Source organism: Corvus moneduloides, chromosome 5, assembly GCF_009650955.1.
Source record: "Corvus moneduloides isolate bCorMon1 chromosome 5, bCorMon1.pri, whole genome shotgun sequence".
NCBI lineage: Eukaryota > Metazoa > Chordata > Aves > Passeriformes > Corvidae > Corvus > Corvus moneduloides.
In genome coordinates this window covers 38,938,685-38,958,315 of record NC_045480.1, presented here as the reverse complement: position 1 = coordinate 38,958,315, position 19,631 = coordinate 38,938,685, and the positions used below count along the sequence as shown (strand labels likewise).

General features: G+C 36.0%; 1 protein-coding gene across 4 annotated transcripts in view; it reads left to right on the top strand.

The window, feature by feature from the left end:
* Positions 1-791: 791 nt before the first annotated feature.
* Positions 792-19,631, top strand: part of PALLD (palladin, cytoskeletal associated protein) — a 194,085-nt gene continuing 175,245 nt past the window's right edge. For 2 of the 4 annotated variants that reach the window (XM_032108126.1, XM_032108123.1), the window contains exons 1-2: positions 792-922; positions 6,570-7,616. In XM_032108126.1, the coding sequence (XP_031964017.1) occupies positions 6,571-7,616 (1,046 nt within the window). In that variant the 5' untranslated portion in view covers positions 792-922; position 6,570. Of the gene's footprint in view, positions 923-3,594; positions 3,674-6,569; positions 7,617-19,631 lie in introns of those variants that run through there. The other 2 variants (XM_032108125.1, XM_032108124.1) reach the window with 2 other exon arrangements.

Sequence of the window (19,631 nt, the reverse complement as noted above, 5' to 3'; positions counted from 1 at the left end):
ACCTTAGATAGACCATGGACCTTGGACTGAGAAGTTTTCATCTCATTCCCAGTTTAAGAGATGGTATTAGTTCTCTGTGAGTTACTTAGCCTTCCTTTCTGTTTTATGGTTTCCTTTCCCACTCTCAGCTGTGGTAATTCTGGAAAGTCGTACTGTTTTCATGTTTATTGATGTGTTGTTACTTGCAGCCCCTCAGTCTCTTTGTTGATGAAGTATTCTATAAAAGAAAGCTGGGAGGTATTATTATTACTGTTTTGTTAATTTTAACAGTTTAATTTTAACAATTCCTGTGTTTCTTCTAAACCAATTACTGATACAACTGCTAGCAAAAGCTGAAGGTGTATGAGCCTTCCCATTGCACTCCTAAGAAAATCCTCAGAGAAACTTGGAAAAATTGTATTTGAGTACCATTGACACTCCTTGAATATTTTGCTACATTTGACACTTTCATACATATGTGACAGGTAGGTACTTCCAACGCACTCTATGAAAACATAGATTAGCTCTAGCTATGTAAAAAAATCTATTTACAATATATTTACAAGCAAAATTAAATGTTTTTGCAAACCAATGGAAAACAACAAAGCTATGTATGGCATTGAACTACAGCATGATATTGACCCAGTCTGTTTAAGCACAGGCAACCAGATTATTTTTTGCTCTTTCAGAGGTGGAAAAAAATGTCTGTTAGTAACTCAAAATAACTGGAGGTTTCTGTGGCAACTGGTAAAGGAGGTTGTATCTATCTCTGCTGCTTAAAGTAGAAGCTGTTCTTAGAGATTTCTATTTGAAGTTTGCATACTGGTCTTTGACTTCAGGTCTTGGAAAGGAGAATGCCTATCTACTTGTAATTTATTTTGTTGCTATTTAGAGTAAGATACGAAATAACAGGGGCCGTAACAGACGTGTTCTGCTTCCTCAGGTAAGTAAATGAATCATTAGGGTAAAGAGCCGTGCTTATTACTGTATTTTGGTTTCATGCAATTAACGATGAAAATCTTTTGCATTATGTAACATCTTCATCAGATGGAATGGAAAACTTGCACAACTGGAATAGTTTTATGATTTTTGACATGAGATTTGGAATGTCTCGAGCTGACTCGTGTTAGAAACTATTGTTAAGGTTCCAGGAAAACTGCAGCTATGTTCCATCAAATCTATTGGTAGTGAAAACTGTTATCTCCGTGGAGTTCTGTTCACCAACTGCATTTTCCATAATACTGCAGTAGGGATGGAGTGAGCATATTAGCCATATATTTCTTACCTTGTTTGATGTTATTATTAATTTTAAAATGTTATATGCAAATGCTAAATTATTACATTATTGCATATTAAAGTGTATTTATCTTGCAAAATGTGTAACTGTTCCAAAGTTTTAGTCTATTTGCCATTTGTTTAGAGTGATTTACTGCCTTTAGTACTTTTATAAAGGAGAATACACATTATTTTTGCAATAAAAATGGAAGGTCTTGATTCCAAAATATTCAGTACAGATCAAAGGATATAAGCATTCCTTAAATCTTAGAAGAACAATGTTGGGAAAATTTATTCATGGCTTAATACAGCTGTATGAAACCCTGCTCTATTAAGTTTTCAAGTTATGAAGAGTATTTCATTAACAGTTGAAGCCAAGAGGAGTTAATTGAATACAAATCTTTCACTTTCTGGGCAAATGTTTCTATCATGCTGTACAAAACGTATTGGGCGTACCTGATTTACACAAAACAATACTGTATCTGTATTCAAAAAGCTAAATTTCTTTAAAAATATCTCTCCAGATATCTCCAGATATATTTTCTTCCCAGAAGTGAAAATTTAAACACACAATTGCAAGAACCAGGATTTCATCCACCCACTCCCTGTAGAAAATGCTGAAGATAGCCCAAGGCAGCTTGTTGCTGTTTATACACAGGCTATTTTTGACTCTCATTCCAAGGTGGCAAAGTCTTAGGCATTTAGTGGAGATGCTGGGTGCCTGACAAAGGACCTTGATTCTACTCTGTGGGGTGACTGCTTAAAAATTATGCATACAGTGGTTAACTCTTGGGTAACCAGCTCCTTCTTTGTGCACTGTTTTCAGCTTGAAATTTTTAGAATGATGATTCTGTTCTGATTTGACATGCTGAAATCACTATAAAATGACCTGAAATAAAATCCTTTTAACAATTTCATTACAATGTGGTAAGGATCTCAAGATGCAAGAACGGGGTTTGTATACATTGTGAAGTATTCCCTGTCCAGCAGTGAATCTGTTCAAGCTGTGATTGGGGACAGTAATTGCCTGTATGAAGATGCCGAGATGGTCTATCAACCACTGAAATACAATGTGTGGTACTAGCACTTGTTAGTACATAAAGATGGTCTGGGTCCTATAGGGAGCTCTGAGTGCAATTCCGTCACAACAATGCATCTACTGCACTTGCATTGTTGCCAAGGAACAAATTTTAGTGAAAAATGCAAGGCAGTATCTAGAGGACCTTGAGCTAAGAACAAGTGCCAGTCTACAAAATGATTTCAAATCTGAGAACATATGTAATGGATGCTGGCAGAAGGGACGGAGGTCTGTAATATCTCTTTGCAGCTATAATTTCTTCTATCCCCTCTGCAGCGTGTGACTCCCAGTAGGTTGCAATCTGGCAGAAACCACGTTACCCACACATGGCTTTTATTTCTGGAAACTATGTGATAAAGTCTGTAGATTAAACCAACAGTCTTCATGTTTACTTCTTCCTTTCACAGAGTTTTAACAGAAATTATGTGCCTGAAAAGGTGCTTTTGGACAGATTTTTTTTCCCCTGTGACTAGATTCTCACAGGTGTTTTAATGAGGTGAAAGTACTTCCTTAGCAGAGACAGTAAGGGAGAGTTGATTGTGTTACACATTATGCTCTACAACTCTATAGAAACCAAAAATGTGTTCTGATTGTTTCAGTATTAATACATGTGTAGGGTTGTGGGGTATTTTTAAAGCATACACATTTTCCAGGGATTTTTTACGTCTTTTCTGAGGGAGATATTTCTTTTCTGATTATAGTATTATTTCACTTGAGATGTGAAAATTCACATCTCAAGTTATTTTTACAGTGTAGTATATGGTTACAGATTAATAACTATCAATTATTACAAAAATTACTATTTCTACTCATAACTCCAAAAATGTTAAGGGTCTTTTCCAAACTAAATGATTCTAATTTTTTCTTTCCTACAAGATTTTAAGGTACCAAAGGAAGGTATTAATTTTAAACTATTCTTAGTAGAAAAAGGCAATTATTTTATTTATTATTGTGAAAATAATGTTGTTTAAAAAAATCAAAAATCTATTACCATAAAAAGATGTAGAAAGGGAATGGCTAAGTTCTCTGAATTTCTGAGTAGTAAGTGCACAGGACTTTGCGCCACTTCCAGGCCTAACGTTGCTTCTGCTGGAATTCCAGATAGTGGCAGTCTGCTGAAACATGAGTTCAGTTACCAAATATAGATAAGTGGGGTACGAATTACATAGTCACAGAGGACAGATGTAGCACACAGGCCACAGTCTCCTCGATGCTTACTAAGGACCAAGCAAGCTTTAGTGAAGAGCTGGAGCAACTTTAAGCCTACTTAGATAGAGAAGGAGAAAAACAACTTTACCTACTATTAATTATACTTGAACTCTTCATATTGGCCGGCTCATTGTAAGATCTGTTTTATATTTCTGCTAAACATTAATTGTTGTATTTGCGGAGTAATTTTGCAGGATTTCAAAATTCAGAGAAAAACTATGTGCCTTTTGTGTTTTAAAAAATCTTACTATGTACATTTCATCCTTCATGATTCTTTTGAACTGACAGGCTTTGGATCATGTTAAGTAATAATTTCTTACTTGGCAGGTTCTGCAAATTCAGGATGTTCATATTTTTCTCGAAATGTGTCCTTTAATTTTCTGTGTTTTTCCACATTTTACTATATATCTCTTCAAAACTTTAATTTGATTAGTTACTCTATTTTTTCCTGAAATTATTGTAATCCAGTACATTTCAAATTTAATATTTACCATATGATTCTTTAGAGCATCTATATTGGGTTTTGAATAAGTATTTAAACTGCATGATATAAAAATGTGGTTTTACTTGAGAGTAGTTTTTAGATATATATAGGACCCCATAAATAGTCTGTATGTAATAATGTTGAAAGTACAGGTAAACATTGATTTGCATGCAACATTGTATTTTATGTTTGTGTCTTTAAATGATACAGTATATGCCTTTGCAGGTTACCTAATGAGTAATGATGATGAAAACTGTTATAAATACATTGTAGTCTAACTTGGAGAAGCTAGAAATAGCATTCAAAATTTCTAATTATGATCTTATAAGCTACTTGATAGGGTTAGTGATACTTCACCTCCAGTTCCCTGTGGTTACAAGTTTCACTAAAAGAATAGTGGGTTTATATATTACAGTATGGCTGAAAAAAAAGCCTTTTTCCTGGAAGCTTCTATTCAGGTCTCTAAAGCTAGACATATGAATTCATTTTCAGGCACCAGACCCTCCTCCCCAAGAAGGCTTATCAGCCTTAGAAATTGCCAGTAAACCACCATGGTTTAAACTCATCAACTTTATCTAAATATCCAGGTATAGATTGATTCATCTAAACTTAGACACCAGGCTTTGAAAATTACAATATATGTAGCCATTATATTTTTCTAATGACAAAGCTGAGTATTGGGAAGAAATATGTTAATTCAGAATACATTAATTTTAATCATCATGTTAGGTGGCAAACAAGTAAAATTGTCCTGCTACCCATGAAACAGCCCATTGAACCATTAGAGCAGCTTGGTGTTGGAAGTCAGGGAAGTTTAACTGAGTATGTAATGTGTCACTTTGAGATGTGAACAAGCTAGGAACCAGTGTGTATAAGATTTAAATAAAAATATCATTTGAGGTACAGATATTTACAAGTTGTCTAAATAGCACCTCTGTTCATTTGAATACAACATTTTAAAAAATAACTAAGATTAAGGAGAAAGAAACTCTGCAGATTTAACCCTTGTTTCCCTGGCATTCATCCAGTTTATGCCTTAACAGCTGAGCCTCTAGACCAGCTGTTTGCTGGGCTTCTCAGATTCTTTAAAGCTGCTATGTGGTAGTCAGTTATACTGTATATACTTTTTTAGATTTTGTTGACAAGAGATTGGCATGGTTGCTAAATTTGTTGCCCTGTAAACACAGATAACAGGAAAGGAAGATGTAATCCCAGCCAATAATGAGTTTATCACTTTATTCTATAAAAACATATATCAAATCCCAAACACTTTGGGTTTCTTGTACTTCTCTTTTATGCATTGAGTTGTAATCTGTTGGCAAGACAAACAGGCATATCAAGAGATGCATATGCTAAGCCAAGAATTCCAATAATCTATCAGTCATTTAATGACTGCATGCTGGGTAAGCCCTGGTTTAGTGACTAAAGGTAATTGGAGCCTGCACAAGCTGATGTAAAATACATCCGAGTGCATCGCATGACTGTCAAGCCATTTCTCCACTATCAGTAGAGAATTAAGGAAAAAAAAATTTTAAATCTTATGTAAAATTGTTCTTATCATTAGAAGAAGAGAATTTTCCAGGGTAATTAAAACCACTGATGTTCAACTTAAATAAATGCGTTGCAGAAACAAAAATTATGTTTCAGATCAATCAGCCACAATCTAGTGACCAGCTAGACAAACACATTTCAATAAGGAGATTTTCAGGCCAGTCCTTCCCTTGAGGAAAGTGTGGTTTCCCTGATGTCTTGTTTCTGCTGACTTTAAAGAGAATGCTCATCCTAATTCTGAAGTCATGTTGATAAACTGGAGAGGTATAGATCCTTCTCTGCTTTGTGAAACTGGTACAAAATATGCATTATACACTTCCATTGTGCAGGATGATATATAGGTTGTGAAATATATTTTTTCAGTGTTTTAACATATGATAGCTTCATATTTCATTTTTCAGTGTTGAGGAGAGTGCTACTAAACTGGTAACAAGTTAAAAGTGTTAGCACAATAAGTAAAATAATATTAAACACATTATCAACATTAAACAGAAAGGATAACTTGGAATTTCTAATTCAAATATCCTTGTATATATCTTCATAATGGTTTCAACTTGAACACTTCTCTCAGAATTTGATGGTTTAGTGTCTGGAAGGCAATTTTATGGGAAAGAGAATAGTAAATATATTCCTGAAATATTCATAAGGCTAAAACCAGAAAAAAATGAAGTGTAACAGAATTGATGTAAAGTAACAAATCAGATGTATAATAGCAGCATACATACATATTGATCCTGTAGAATCGAGATTGTGCTAGGCAATATACAGACAAAGGATGTCTTCATGCTTCTGAGGGAAGACTCAGGAGAAAAATTACTCCTAAGTGCTCTCATTTCCACCTAGACAATTGCAGTCCTGGCCCATTCTAGTAGAAACCAAGGTTTATGGTATTTCATGCACCATTAGGTTCTGCTTATCATCCAGCTTTGTGTCTAGCTTATGGGAACTAGGATATAACTTTTTTCATTAAGAAATTGTTCTTGTGTCTTTCAGGATGCAAGACAGAAGCTGTGGCCAGGCATTGCCTCTTTCTTTAATGCTGAAGGAGGCTTACTCTCCGGAGAGAGACACCAGTAAGGGATATCCTGAAAATATGTCAGAAGCTTCATCTTATCATGACTTTTTCTGTGATTCCCTGTCAGACACACAGAATGGTGAATTTTCAAATGAACTTTCTGCCTTCCTTACCCAGGAGGAGATAAGTAAGAGCCTTGACATAGCTCGAGAAGCCATTGCCAATTCCATGGAGGAAGATGAGAACACAGCACCAGACTTAACTCATTATCTCAACACCTCTCTTTCTAGCCCTTCAGATAACCCTTCTTTCACAGACACCAACCTGCATGAACAAGATGCTTTACAGAGGCCTCAAGCAAGCAGTTGGACTTTACCTGCTGCATGTCATGTTCTCCCAAGGAATCAGAAAGAGCAATCCGCTGCACCTCAAACAGAAGATAGTTTTGTCACAGTTTCTAGGAGAGAAGCAAGCACCTCACCTTTTCTGCCTGCTAGTCCCAGCTTCGTCAGAAGCCTGAAATATTCAGAGAAAGGTGGTCCGTGTATGCCTAAGACAAGCCCAAACTCTGAATCAACATCACAAGGAGAAGCTCCTTTCAGGAACAAGCTGTGTGACAAAGCTGCCACATTCATTGAGGAGTTATCATCTATATTTAGGCAGGCAGCAAAGACAAGAGGCCGTAGTCCTGATGGGGACTCTTCTTCTCCAGACAGTGGATACCTGTCTCCTAATAAGAAACAACCAGCTTTAAGTACCTTGGTAAACCAGGAGTTTGACAAACCACATCAAGAGACTGAGCCTGACGAAAAGTTACCTGGAATTCATCTGAATGGAGAACACTATTCTGGAAGGGGGAGCATCATGGAGAGCAAAATGGTCCTGTGCCGTCCCTTCATCAACATGGAAGAGCATGAATTTTCACCACCTCAATTCACTCAGAAACTGCGGAGCCAGGAAGTTGCTGAAGGAAACAAAGTATTGCTGGAGTGCAGAGTTGCTGGTAACCCAGTCCCTGATGTCAGGTAAGTGCTAAGTCACCAGATATCAGCAGCTGATTGTGGAAGATACCTAAGGACAGGTATCACAGTGACCTGCTCAGAGGCAGTCACATAAGAGCAGTCAGTCATGCAGTTTTACAAAGCACAAAGAATAACACATTCTAATGTCTTTATTTCACTAGAATGTTTCATTCTTATTTGCCAGGGAAATTAAATTTTGTTTGATTTAAGAGCCACATGGCAAAGTAACAGAATCAGCTCTAGCAACATTCTGTGTGATTGTTACTTCATTAACCTAGGTAAAAGAAGTCACAGGTAAACTTGCCCATGAAGAGCATATCTCAAGAAGATGGTACAGATTTTACAGCTGATTAATTAGAATGTCTCCAAGATCCATGTAAACTGTTTTTCTGAATCTTAACTTGTGCAGAATCATAAAATAAGGCAGATCTTAATGACTGAGTAAAATGAGTGATGAGAAACACTGCTGACATAATAGTAGCTTATTGTAAAATCAAGTATACTTTTAAGTAATCACATCAGTATAAATTAATTTGTAACTTTTGTCTTATTTCCCTTTTGACACCCATAACTGTGCTATGTTAGCACTTTGTAGATACAGCCATTGCTGAATTGTGGCAAATATGGTTCATGCTAACTTCTCAGGCTCTTGCAAGACTCCCTGACAGTCAAATTAATACCCTTTTGTAGTCCATTCCCGAATTGGTTTTATTTAATAATTATTAATAATTCTCCATCTGGAAACTTAAAGAGGACTATTAGTTACTAATAAAAATTGCTTTTTCAAAGTTTCCACTAAAAACAAATTTCCCCCTTAGTCTCTATTTCATTATGGATCTTCAAGAGAGGGAAAATACGGCAGCTATACCTCAAAAACTACTCATTTTGGAAGTCGCTGCACTTCAGCCGACTTGGCTGAAGAGGTCACTCACACACAGCACGGGCGGCACAGAGCCTTCAAGCGAGCGTTGCTGCGGAGCCAAGAGCGCAAAACGTAAGGGTCGCTCAGTGGTTAAGAGACAGCAAACACCTGAGTGATGTCTGGGTGAGACTCCAAAGTCTTTGAATCTTGGGGAAAGGAGGGGGTTCTTTCGTTTAAAAGATGAGAAAACATGCAGAAAAATCTGTAGTGGATTTTTATCTGTGATACCTTTACTGGGAATTTCTAAACAGTTTCATAGTATTATCTAGGCACATCACTGTCCTTTCTGGATATGAAAAGGAGTTTTATGGTGTATGCTATATATATCCAGTAAATAGTTAATTTTCTGCAATGGAAAAAGACAAGCCTGTTTAAAACCACCCACATATTGCAGAGCAAGTGAAGAATGTCTGTGCTACTTTCAGAAATATTTTCTGTAAATGGGAGTTTTACATGGTTTAAAAATAAAGCAAAACACCAATGATACAATAATAGTTGACCATTCTCTTGTATTTTGGTTATGAAAATAATCCAGTTTTCTAAATCATTTTACTTAGATAATTGTTTCATTCAACTGGATTTCTGGTTTGTAATATGTATGGAAAACAATCTTCAGACCATAACCATATGAATTCAAAATATTTTCTGTTTTCTGAAGAAACTGGCTGGGGAAAAAAAAAAAAGTGTAAAAGATATTAAACTTTTTGTGAAGATTTCGGAATAGGTAGAAAGTAGAAATGGATATAGGAACGTATTGTATTGTATTGTATTGCCAAAAGAAAGGCTATGGAACAAGCTGAACAGTTATCTGGTCTGAGAAGTGTAAGAGCGAGCCATTTGGCACATGCAAAACCTGGTGAACAGGAGGTGCAGACAACGGCATGAGCCAGGGCTGCCATAGTCTGTACATTTGCATATAGCAATAAAATCTGAAGAAACCAAGCTTCAGCTCTTCTGATTTTTCCCAGAAAACCCAGTTTCAATAACACAGGCACTGCAAAGACTGTTTTTGAAACTCTGTGTGATAAGCATGATAAAAGTAGAAAGCAACTGGGATTTTTGTGGGGTTTTTTGGTTTGGTGGGGTGTTTTTTTTTTTTGTCTCAGCTGAGAAAAAAATAACTGGAAGCCATATTTCCTAAAGTCATAAGGAAGTAACAGTAGTTTAATGGTGACAAGAAACTCAGTAAGTTCTTATTTCGCCCAGCACTCAAAAAGTTGTCCAGAATAACAATGAATACAGTTGGTATTTAGGCAGCATCAAGCACTGGCAGCCATGAGATCATCCGATTGACACCAGAGCAAAAGGCCTTCAAAAGAATCTACATAGGCATTTCTGATCTTTTAGCATGTTACTGCTTTTCTATGCCTCACATTTTATCCTGGATTCAAGTAATCTTTCTAACTGGCTTTCTTCCCTTTTCATAGCTTTTCTTCCCTTTTTCGTACCTAAAGTTTGAAAAGTCCTCAGCCTATACAAAGTCGAGCTAGAATCCTTCTTTATCCTGCTACATTTCTTATGAGGATAAATATAACAATGTTTCAGAATCTTAGTATAATTAAAGAAACCATCAAATGTAGTGTAAGGATAAGATGTATATTTGGAGGTTGGTTGACTACAAAAGCCTCTTAAATTTTAAGTTCTTTAGATGTTCGTAGCCGTACACAGTTGAAAGTAAAACAGTAACTGTTATGGTTTGAGTGATGAAACTTGACCAAAGTAGCTTTGTACTACAAGTAGAAAATAAGTAAACTTTGACAGAAAAACTTACAACTAGAATCTTAGTGTTGAAATCCAAAAGAAAATAATCAGTTATGTTTCAAGAATCATTACTGGGTTTTTTCAAAGTTCAATGTCTAACTTACTAGTTCTACCAGCAGAAAATTAGATTTCTTACAATGAATATTTTGTCACTGTTCAGAAGAATTCTTACATTTCTGAGCAACCCAGATTCCAGCCTAAGATCTAGGAAGGCACAGAGTGATTTGAAAACTTCTAGGGTATCTGCCATCTAAAGAAGGCCTAAAACATGTACAATATAAGTTGAAACAGAGATTTTCCATGTTACAGTCAAAACCATTTTATCAGTCAGTAGCTCTCCTTCAAAGTGTATCAGCAATGCAGTGTTTAAAATACTTGTATTAGCCTTGAGCTAGCTAAAGCAGATCCCAGCTGGGGGTGACTTAGACCTCTTCAGCCCCACCACCTGAATATTTAATGGCTTCTGAGGTCTGCCAGGAGCTGTAAGCCGTGATTAAAGTATTTTCTGAGGTCTGCCCCAAGCTGTAAGCTATGATTAAAGTATTTACATATATTCACCCAGCTTCTGTAGCACAAGAGGTATTGAAATTTTTTTTGAATTTTTTTTTTCCTTTTCCCACAGCAAATTGACACCAAAAAATCCAAATCGAAATTAAAAATAAGGCACTTTACATGTACTACATGACAAGAATGGGGTTTTATTGCTCTAAAGAAACTATTTGCTCTCATTATAATCCTTTTCTTCTCATTAGTGCTGTTTGTCTAGATTTCACTATAACAAATACCCAAAATCCCCACCTAGAAACATTACTTGCATGTAACACAGAACTGTTCTTAGAAAATACAGAAACAAATGCAAAGTACAATACTTAAATCATAATCAAACTAAACTACATTGACTTCTACAGCTTCAAAATCCTACCCAGTTTTACAGCCTTTAAAGGCTTTGAAGACCAAAAACATGCAATAAACTATGCCACCACCATAGTCTTCCCATCAGGCACAGTTGCAAAGAGAATTAAACATCAGATTGTCATGCTTAACACAAAGCTACACAGCTGCATAAAAACCCAGGTGTACAGGACAACAGTCATTAAACTACCTACACAGCAGTTGGTAGTTTTAAGTCTTGGAAATGTAAGAGGTGTCACAGATGTAGTTTCTGCCTCTTTGCTGGACTTGATTTGAGGTAGGAGATTTGTGGTTTAGAGATAGCATTTAGTTTTGTTTATCAAATATGAATAATTATTTACATATGTGTGGTAATGGGACATACTTGACCATTCTAGGTGTCCTTAGTTAAAAAAAAAACTGTTTCATGAGGCTGCTCCTTGCTTTCTTGTATAAACTCTTTAACAGTCATCTTCAAAATTGTTGTGTTACTTTTTTATTTGTAGAATCTTAACTATTTAAGTTAGATTTTAGAACCAGGTGGTGCAGGTCCTGCTTTTCAAATATTTTCATAAGCTTATATAAATACTTCAAGATGGAAACTTAGTGAAGATATTTTATGATGAACTTGTTTAAAGTATTTGCTAATTCCATTCTTGTTTGCTTGCCCAAGACCAAAATTTGCTTCTGAACAAAGAGAAGTTTAATGTGTCTTAACAACAGAGTTTACTAGACTACAGGCATTATGTTAGCTAGAGTGATTGCAGAAATAATTCGTAAAAGATAAAAAAGATTAGGATGTATTTATTCTGCCTGGGAGGAGAGGTCTCTTGTGACTTGAAAATCAGTAACAGCCACCTATTATTCTTATACAATAAAAAATCAAGTCTTGTATTGAGCTTTGAGGTGATTCTTACCTGATTCCCAAAATGCAATACTTTGTAGTAAGAATTGACCTAAAATACTTCCACAACTTATGCAATTCTTTCTGTTCTATAATTTCAGTGTTGTTATAACTGTTTATTAATATCTAGAGCAGTGCAACAAGAAATAGTGGTTTTCCTATTATGCAACCTTTTGTAAATAATAACTGTTTCCAGATTATCTTGCATTTATTTCCTAAGTGTGATAATTTATGAAGTCAGTTACCAAATTGCTCACAAATATAAACATTTTTCTTATATTCTCCCCATAGTTTAGCTGGTTTTCTCTATTAAAATATTTTCCCAATAAACATACTTTTGTACAGAAATCTCCCATAGTCCTCTCTTAATCTTTTCAGAGTAGAATACTGCTTATCTGTTTTATTATTAGCCTTTTGCAAACAGTGGGTGCTTGTTAAGAATGGAAGAATATTGTTGTACATAAGGAGTTCCTTGAGTCAAAAACGTTCTGTTTGTAGATCTGGATGTTTTTCTGTATATGGAGGGAGCACTGATAATCATCTGAAAGTGTAAACAGCACGCTTATTGCTGAGATTAAATACAAAAATGTTGTTAGCCATTTTAATCTGGCAGTACACTCATTTAAGAAATCTGCTCAGTAGTAATACGTTGTTATTTAGTATTTTATCTGCACTCAAATGAAGATAAAATATATATAGATATGAAAATTGTTTGTGAGTATCCTCAATATTTTTCTGCCACAATAATATTTTTTCTTTGTCTTTATCAATAATGTCTTCTTTACTTATGTTGGGCTTTTTTCTTCATTTACAAGTCAAAATAATAGCTATTTGCAGTTGATTTCATTATTATTTTAGCCCTTTTTCCCTTCTCATTTATTTCCTTTTATCCTCTTTGTTTATTGGACCATACCATGCCATTCTTGGGTCTTTTGTTCGTTTGCTTTTGCTGATTTTCAGGTAAGGCTTGCCCATCTCCAGGCATCCCTGCAGTTTCAGCTTTCTTTCAGAGCAGATCTGGAATGTAGTGTTGAAAGACACCTCAGTGGCTTGTGAAACTGCTCCTTAATTCTTGTTGTCTTAGAACAGTGCTCTGGACTAGAGGGCTTTATTGGGGAATCAAGGGGTTATACTCCAGCACAAATGGTAAAGCTATTGCAGTGGCTGCCTGTAGGGATTTGTGGCCTGCAGGTATTAGCGAGCATCTTTCAAATATTTCCTTTTCCATTCTCCATTCATTTTGTGGCAGCAAGAGTCCACGCCCTCAGGATTTTCTGCATATTGGGAAAACACACTGTGGAGTTAAGGCCTCTGTAGGTCATGTACCCACCTGCTTTAAAAAACAGTGTGGCCTACCTAAGCAATGCTAGTAGTGTGTTCGTTTTCTTAACTTGTAAGTAATAGTTCTTTTGCCTTAGACTCACTTGGAAAAAAGATTTATCATTGTGTTCCTTACGAACAGCTTTAAAGGAGACTCTTGTAATACCTGATTGTCTGGTTGCAGAGAGGGGGCAGAGCTTAGTGCCATGTGGGTGTGGCCAGCTTGTTACTTTGTAGGAATGACTGGTTACCACCTTGCTCGATCTGTTCATGGGGGCGCGGTACCTAACCGAGTGGATACACCCATATGCGCTGCTGGTGAAGATGTTTTTCAAAGTAGGGAGAGGGATTAGGATTCTTTTGTTGGTGTACCGCATGATATTGGTTTATGACACGGTAACATCAAGGGCAGTGAGGGTCATTAGGAATGTGTATTCAGTGTCGTTCACCTGTCCTGGCCTTGGCTGATACCTCTGGGTGTTGATTAATAATCATACCCAGCCTGTAGGAGGAACAGAGGGGGAGGATTTTTCCCAGCCTTCCACCCCCTTCTCTTCCTTCAGGTCTGCTATAACAGCTTTTGAGAATTTTGGATTCTCTTCAGCTGTTAAGAAAAGCATCTTTCATTAAATTGTTATCTCAACCTGTAGCCTCTGCTTTTGTCCCTTCCTCACCAGAAGGGGCAGGGGAAAGGGGAGTGGCTTAGTTGGAGTTATTTCCTCCTGGAGTTAAACCACAATAATGATAACCAAATGTTTCATTTGGATGGGTGGGTTTTTTTCCTTGCTTGCCTGTCTAACACCATAGAGTACAGTATTTAAAATAGATACCTGGAAAGTGCAGCCCTTTCCTATGTGAAATGATCTTTACAACGTTCAGATTGTGATGACAGGATAATTTATATAGGTCTTATAAAATAAACAAATTGCTAGAAAACAGTCAGAGCAATCCACTGATGTTACAAAATGAATATTCAAAGATCTAACAGAATATGTGGATGTGGTTGGGAAGGTGGCCTGTGGGGACACAAACTCTTTACTTTTTGGGTTCTGTAAAAGTCCCAAGGAGGATCTGTGGATTCTGGACACTGGGCTTATTCTTATGTTTCATTTCTTTATTGTCTCTCTAGAATAGTTTAGACTACATGATGTATGCATTTCCTCGTCTTTGTTATACAGGCTCGGTGCATCACCAAGCTCTTTCTTTAGACCTGTAATTTTTCATGAATGTGGAAATAGCTCTTGTAAATTTGGGAGTTTGAAAGTTTCATATTTTTGTTTTGGTTTTTGTGTGTGGTTTTTTTTCATCCTGAGAATTGGAAGAATAAAGCCTGTTAGGTGCATGAAGATGGGTGCTGTAAGAGGCAGTTGTAAAAACAAAGGGATACTTATTGGAACTAGAATTAAGAAGAGAATTCCAGCTCAGGTACTTGATTTTTCTCTGTTTGTGAATACCAGTGTCTCTGGTTTGTTTTTTCTGATTGCATTACTGAAAGTTTGAAAGTATCTCAGTTCACTTCTTTAGTCTTTTATTCTTCTTTTTCTGCCTCTCAGGAAAAGAAAGCAGATCTAAAGTTCCTTGCTAATGCTCCCAAAATAAATAACGTATGGACTAGTATTTATAAAAAGACCCAAAGATTAGATGAAAATGTTATCAAAATACTTGATGGCTAACATGAAAAGCTTAAAAGTAAATTAATAAAAATTATGCTGCTATCCACATAATGGAAAAAACATAAAGGACTTTTGCCTTGTATTTACACAGGAATTGAATGAGACTTGGATGAACTTTAAAATAATGTGGCACCACATGTCTTCAGAAAGCTCTTTCACTACACGAGCTTTGTCCATGTTAAACATTTTTAGTTTAAAAACAAAGTTTAATCGAAGTAGTTTTAAAATACAGATTTCCCACAAAAGTGGTGTTGAAACAGTGCCAGAGGCAGAATTCCAAGAGGCTGCTTTTACTTCATGTTTCAGAATTTATTTGTATAAATCTTATAGGCTGTCTCTGGGCCTTTCCAGTATTGTGCAAAGCATCAACAGCCAAGAAGTCTGACAGCGAGGAAATACATCAGCAATCTGCTTGTCATGGACTAATTGAAAGTGATCTGTAAAAATTAAAACTAATGTAGAGGCTAAGTAGAACAGAGGTGGGAAAGAACCTACATGATTTAGGACTATTTTACTTGTACAGTAAGAGTAGTGAGGCTTTTCACAGGGCAAAGTGTTTGGAGTCAGTAATTCTGGCATCATTATTTATCAGTGTTCAACAGGTATGAAGTGCTATTCCAAATCCCGTTTAAAATATCATGCTTAATACACTTTGACATGTTTGCTCATTTGCCTAAAGGCAATACCACAGCTTGGATTGTTTTAAGCTTCTTAAGGGCAATTATAGCAGTTTATTAATGTTACTTAAACAGGACATATCTTTTTAAAACACAATACACTGCTTTATGAATATAAATTAAGTAAATACAATTATAACTTTGAAACTTGATGCTTTAAAAATTCTTTCTAATAAAAAACTGTCATGTCTGAAATATGCTTTGTAAATGCATTCTTGGCAATGTGAAAGCTACCTTTGAAGATATGCATAATGAAATCGAACAAATAGGACTTCTCTGCAAACATTCCTAGCTGATGGCTGAAAATTTTTAACTTCAGTTTGGGCTGTTCGGGCTGGCAGGGCTTTGAGGGAGGTAGGAAAGGCAATGGACTAGAAGCTTATAATAGACCAAACATAGAAGAAACATTGTTAAACAGCAGTGAATAATGAGCTTGTTTTATTGGTTCTGGGACCATCTGGAAAGTGTTTTTTCTAACAAGTGTTATAGTTTGATAGGGCCCTTTAAGTGGACTGGAACCATGGTTCATTTACTGGTACATGGACTTGTCCTTCCAGCCCAGGCAATGGTAAAGAGGAAAATAAACAAGTAAGTCATAGAATCATGGAATATCCTGAGTTGGAAGGGACCCACAAGGACCGTCCAAGTTCAAGTCCTCTCAGAGTATCCATATTCCCTTTCCTGAGCACAAAGATAAAAAAGAAAGCAGGAAAGTTAAGGAGTTAGCTTTGGAGGTTTTTATGTCTTGTACAGTTTTGCTCACATTTTGAGGTGTGTGGTGGAGGAAGAGCATCAATTAGGTTTTATGTTGCCATGAGTTTTCACATTCCACATGCTTTAGAAAAAAATTGAAGATTAAAAGATAATTTGAGGTTTTTATACTTTGGGATATTTTTAAATAATCTAGTTATGTAGTGAGGAGGTAGAATTTCCTTTAAGATGGCAGAATGAACAAAATTTGGAAGCTTAGCTTTGTACAGAGTAAGTCTTTACTAAGGTATTGTCCCTTTAGAGATTTAAGTGTTTCTTAGCTTTTGTCCTCAAGAAAAATTTTCACATGTACTAATTTAAGAAATTTACTTAATTTCTATTTCTATTTTGTGCCCCTGTAAGTTGCCTTATCTGAAGTGACTCACAAAAGGGGAACTGATCGGTAGGAATAGGGAAGAATTGCAAACAACTGAAACGGTGAGGGACTTGTTTAAGTATTGAAAACTTGAATCAATATCCATATGATATCTTTCTATAAATCAGGAAATTAGCATACTTCTTAAATAAGTAGGTAATATGGGTAGAAAAGAGGTGCTATTTTATTAAATAAATCAAGAGGAATAATTCAGCAAGATAATTTCACCTGTATTTACAAAGGTACATTCAAGTTCCAGAAGGGGCAAATGCCTGTACAAAAGTATCTTATCTGACGTACTGAATTACTGGATGTTCAAAGTGTTTATTATTGACCTGTCTCCAAGAACCTTATTGCCTGAAAGTAGTATGCTACCAGTTGGTATGATACTACTCAGTATAAATGAGTACACAGCTTAAGATAGGGCGTAGTGTGAACTTGAATAGGTCTGACTTCCTGTGGGAAAGGGAAATAAGTTAAAATGCCTGGGGGTTGGAGGTAATTAGCAGGTAGAATAACTCCTAAAATACTGGGGTTCTTTTTTTTCAGCTACCTGCAGGTCAAAACAGAGAATAGGAGGTTTAGGATTAGATTCAGGATAGATTTTAGGAGACTAAAATTTTTATGCAACAAATCTGTTAAGAAGACATATCTTATACTTCTTTTACTCTAATGCTAACATGCTGCTTCAAATCGAAGTGATTCATTGTTTCATCTTATTAATATTATGTACTTGCAATTCATGCATACATTGAGATGATAAAAAAAGTTTAGACTTTGCAGTTATGCAGTGCCTTTCATGTGAGCATTTTAGTGCTTTATAAACAGTTTGTTTAATGTGAACAGCTTTTGTTTATGTCCTCTTATTTGATAAGGTTGTGCTTTTCAGGTGGCCAAGGGAAAAAGATTGGACAAATAGAATCCATCTCTCATTTACAGTACAGCTGACAGGCACCTATTGCTCACTATGAACTCTTTTAATATCTCAGAGAATGTGAGCACATTGCTCTTAGAGCAAGTTATTCAATCTAGACTACTGGCTCCCCATTTTAAAGTGAGAGTAAGAGAATTGATACTAATCTTTGTGAAAACCAAATTCAATTCTGTTTTTCGGGCAAGGCCCGTGTTCAGGCAATTTTTATAGTACATGTTATGAATCTCCCATGAACTTGAGTGAATTCACTTTTCCAACTGAAACACATTGCTTGATAAATCTATTCTTGACTATTTTGTACAGTGCCTTGCCAATTCCCTTCACCCTCCACACCAATGAAACTAGCAGTTGCAGTAATCTCAGTAGACCTAAGCGTGTTCCTTTTTTTTCTTTAAAAAAAATATATATTAATCTTATTAATCTTAACATTTGCAGCAGGGATTATTACAACCTGATTCAGTGTTGTAATAGGGTTTATACAGCTGCAAGAAGCATAGGGCAAACAAAAGCATAGTAGTCTAGAAACAGAAGTCATCACTTAAGTTAAAGTTCTGTTTGCACCCAGTTTACATGGTGTTCTATTAAGATTGCTTTTCCAGTCCACAAGAGTTTTGTAAAACAAGCTGAAGGCATTACCATTGTCCTGTAAATAGGTTGCCCTTTGCTGCCTTAAGAAGTGTAGGGCTAATGCCGAGGTATGTAGATTAGAACAATTTATCCATCTTACTGCAATTCAAAGTGAAATGTCTGCTTTTAATATTTACTGAAATTTGCATAGTGGTGGCTGGCAACACTGTAGCTGCACTTTTGGAAGCTCTATGTGCTTACCCATGCAAAAGCTCCATTAGATAAGGAATGTCAGAGATGAAATAAACAACTTTTGATTCCTTAGAAAGGCTCTCCACACAGCTAATAAAGATTCTTGGAATGCAAATGTCTGACAGTGGGAGATATGAGAAACCACAGACCCTGTGCGTGGCTCTTGCCATATATGACTAAGGCATTCTGTGAATTGGCAGTGCAAGAAAACTACACTGCATGCAAATAAAATGAAAGAACTGAAGAAACAGCCACTACTTAGGAATGCTAGAGAGAGGCCTAAGGCACAGCTTTACTGGAAATTTTTTTTGCTAGTACAATCTGGTTTTGACATCTCTTTTAGGACTCCCACTGCTATCATCAAAGATCTTACCTCCTGCTCATAAGTGATGAAACTGAGGTGCAGAGCTTACTGGGAGCAGATTTAGAAGGACTACCACAATCTGACTGCCTTTTGTGCCAGTCACACACTTACATACTGTCTTTCAATAGAAATATCCTTTACTGATTTCTACTAACTAAACAGCAAGTAGAGCATTATAAAGAAGATACATAAATGTAAAACAGAACAGATGCAGTTGCTAGTGTTTTATTGTATACTTTTTGTCTATATTACTAATGGAGTATTCTGCTTTAGAAATTGATTTTAGTAATTTACAAAAAAAAAAAAAGGATACTTTTTTTTGTGAAAGAGCATTTAATACTACTATCTGTGCCTATGCTTTTTTTGCTTTTCCTAAAACCTGTATTTCAAGTAACAGCAATTTCTTTTCTCAGAAGGGCAAGTATCTCTGAGAAATGAAGTGCCTTCATAACCCTTTATGTCTGTCTACCAAGAGTCTTCATCTCTCCCTACTTTTTCCTTTAGGTATTCAAAAATTTTCTCTTTCATGGGATAAAATAGTTGCACTCATGCATAGGATCCAGAATCTAAATCTAGGGATATTTCTTCCTTGGATTAGGTCTGGTTTTCAAATGCAATGTGGAGATC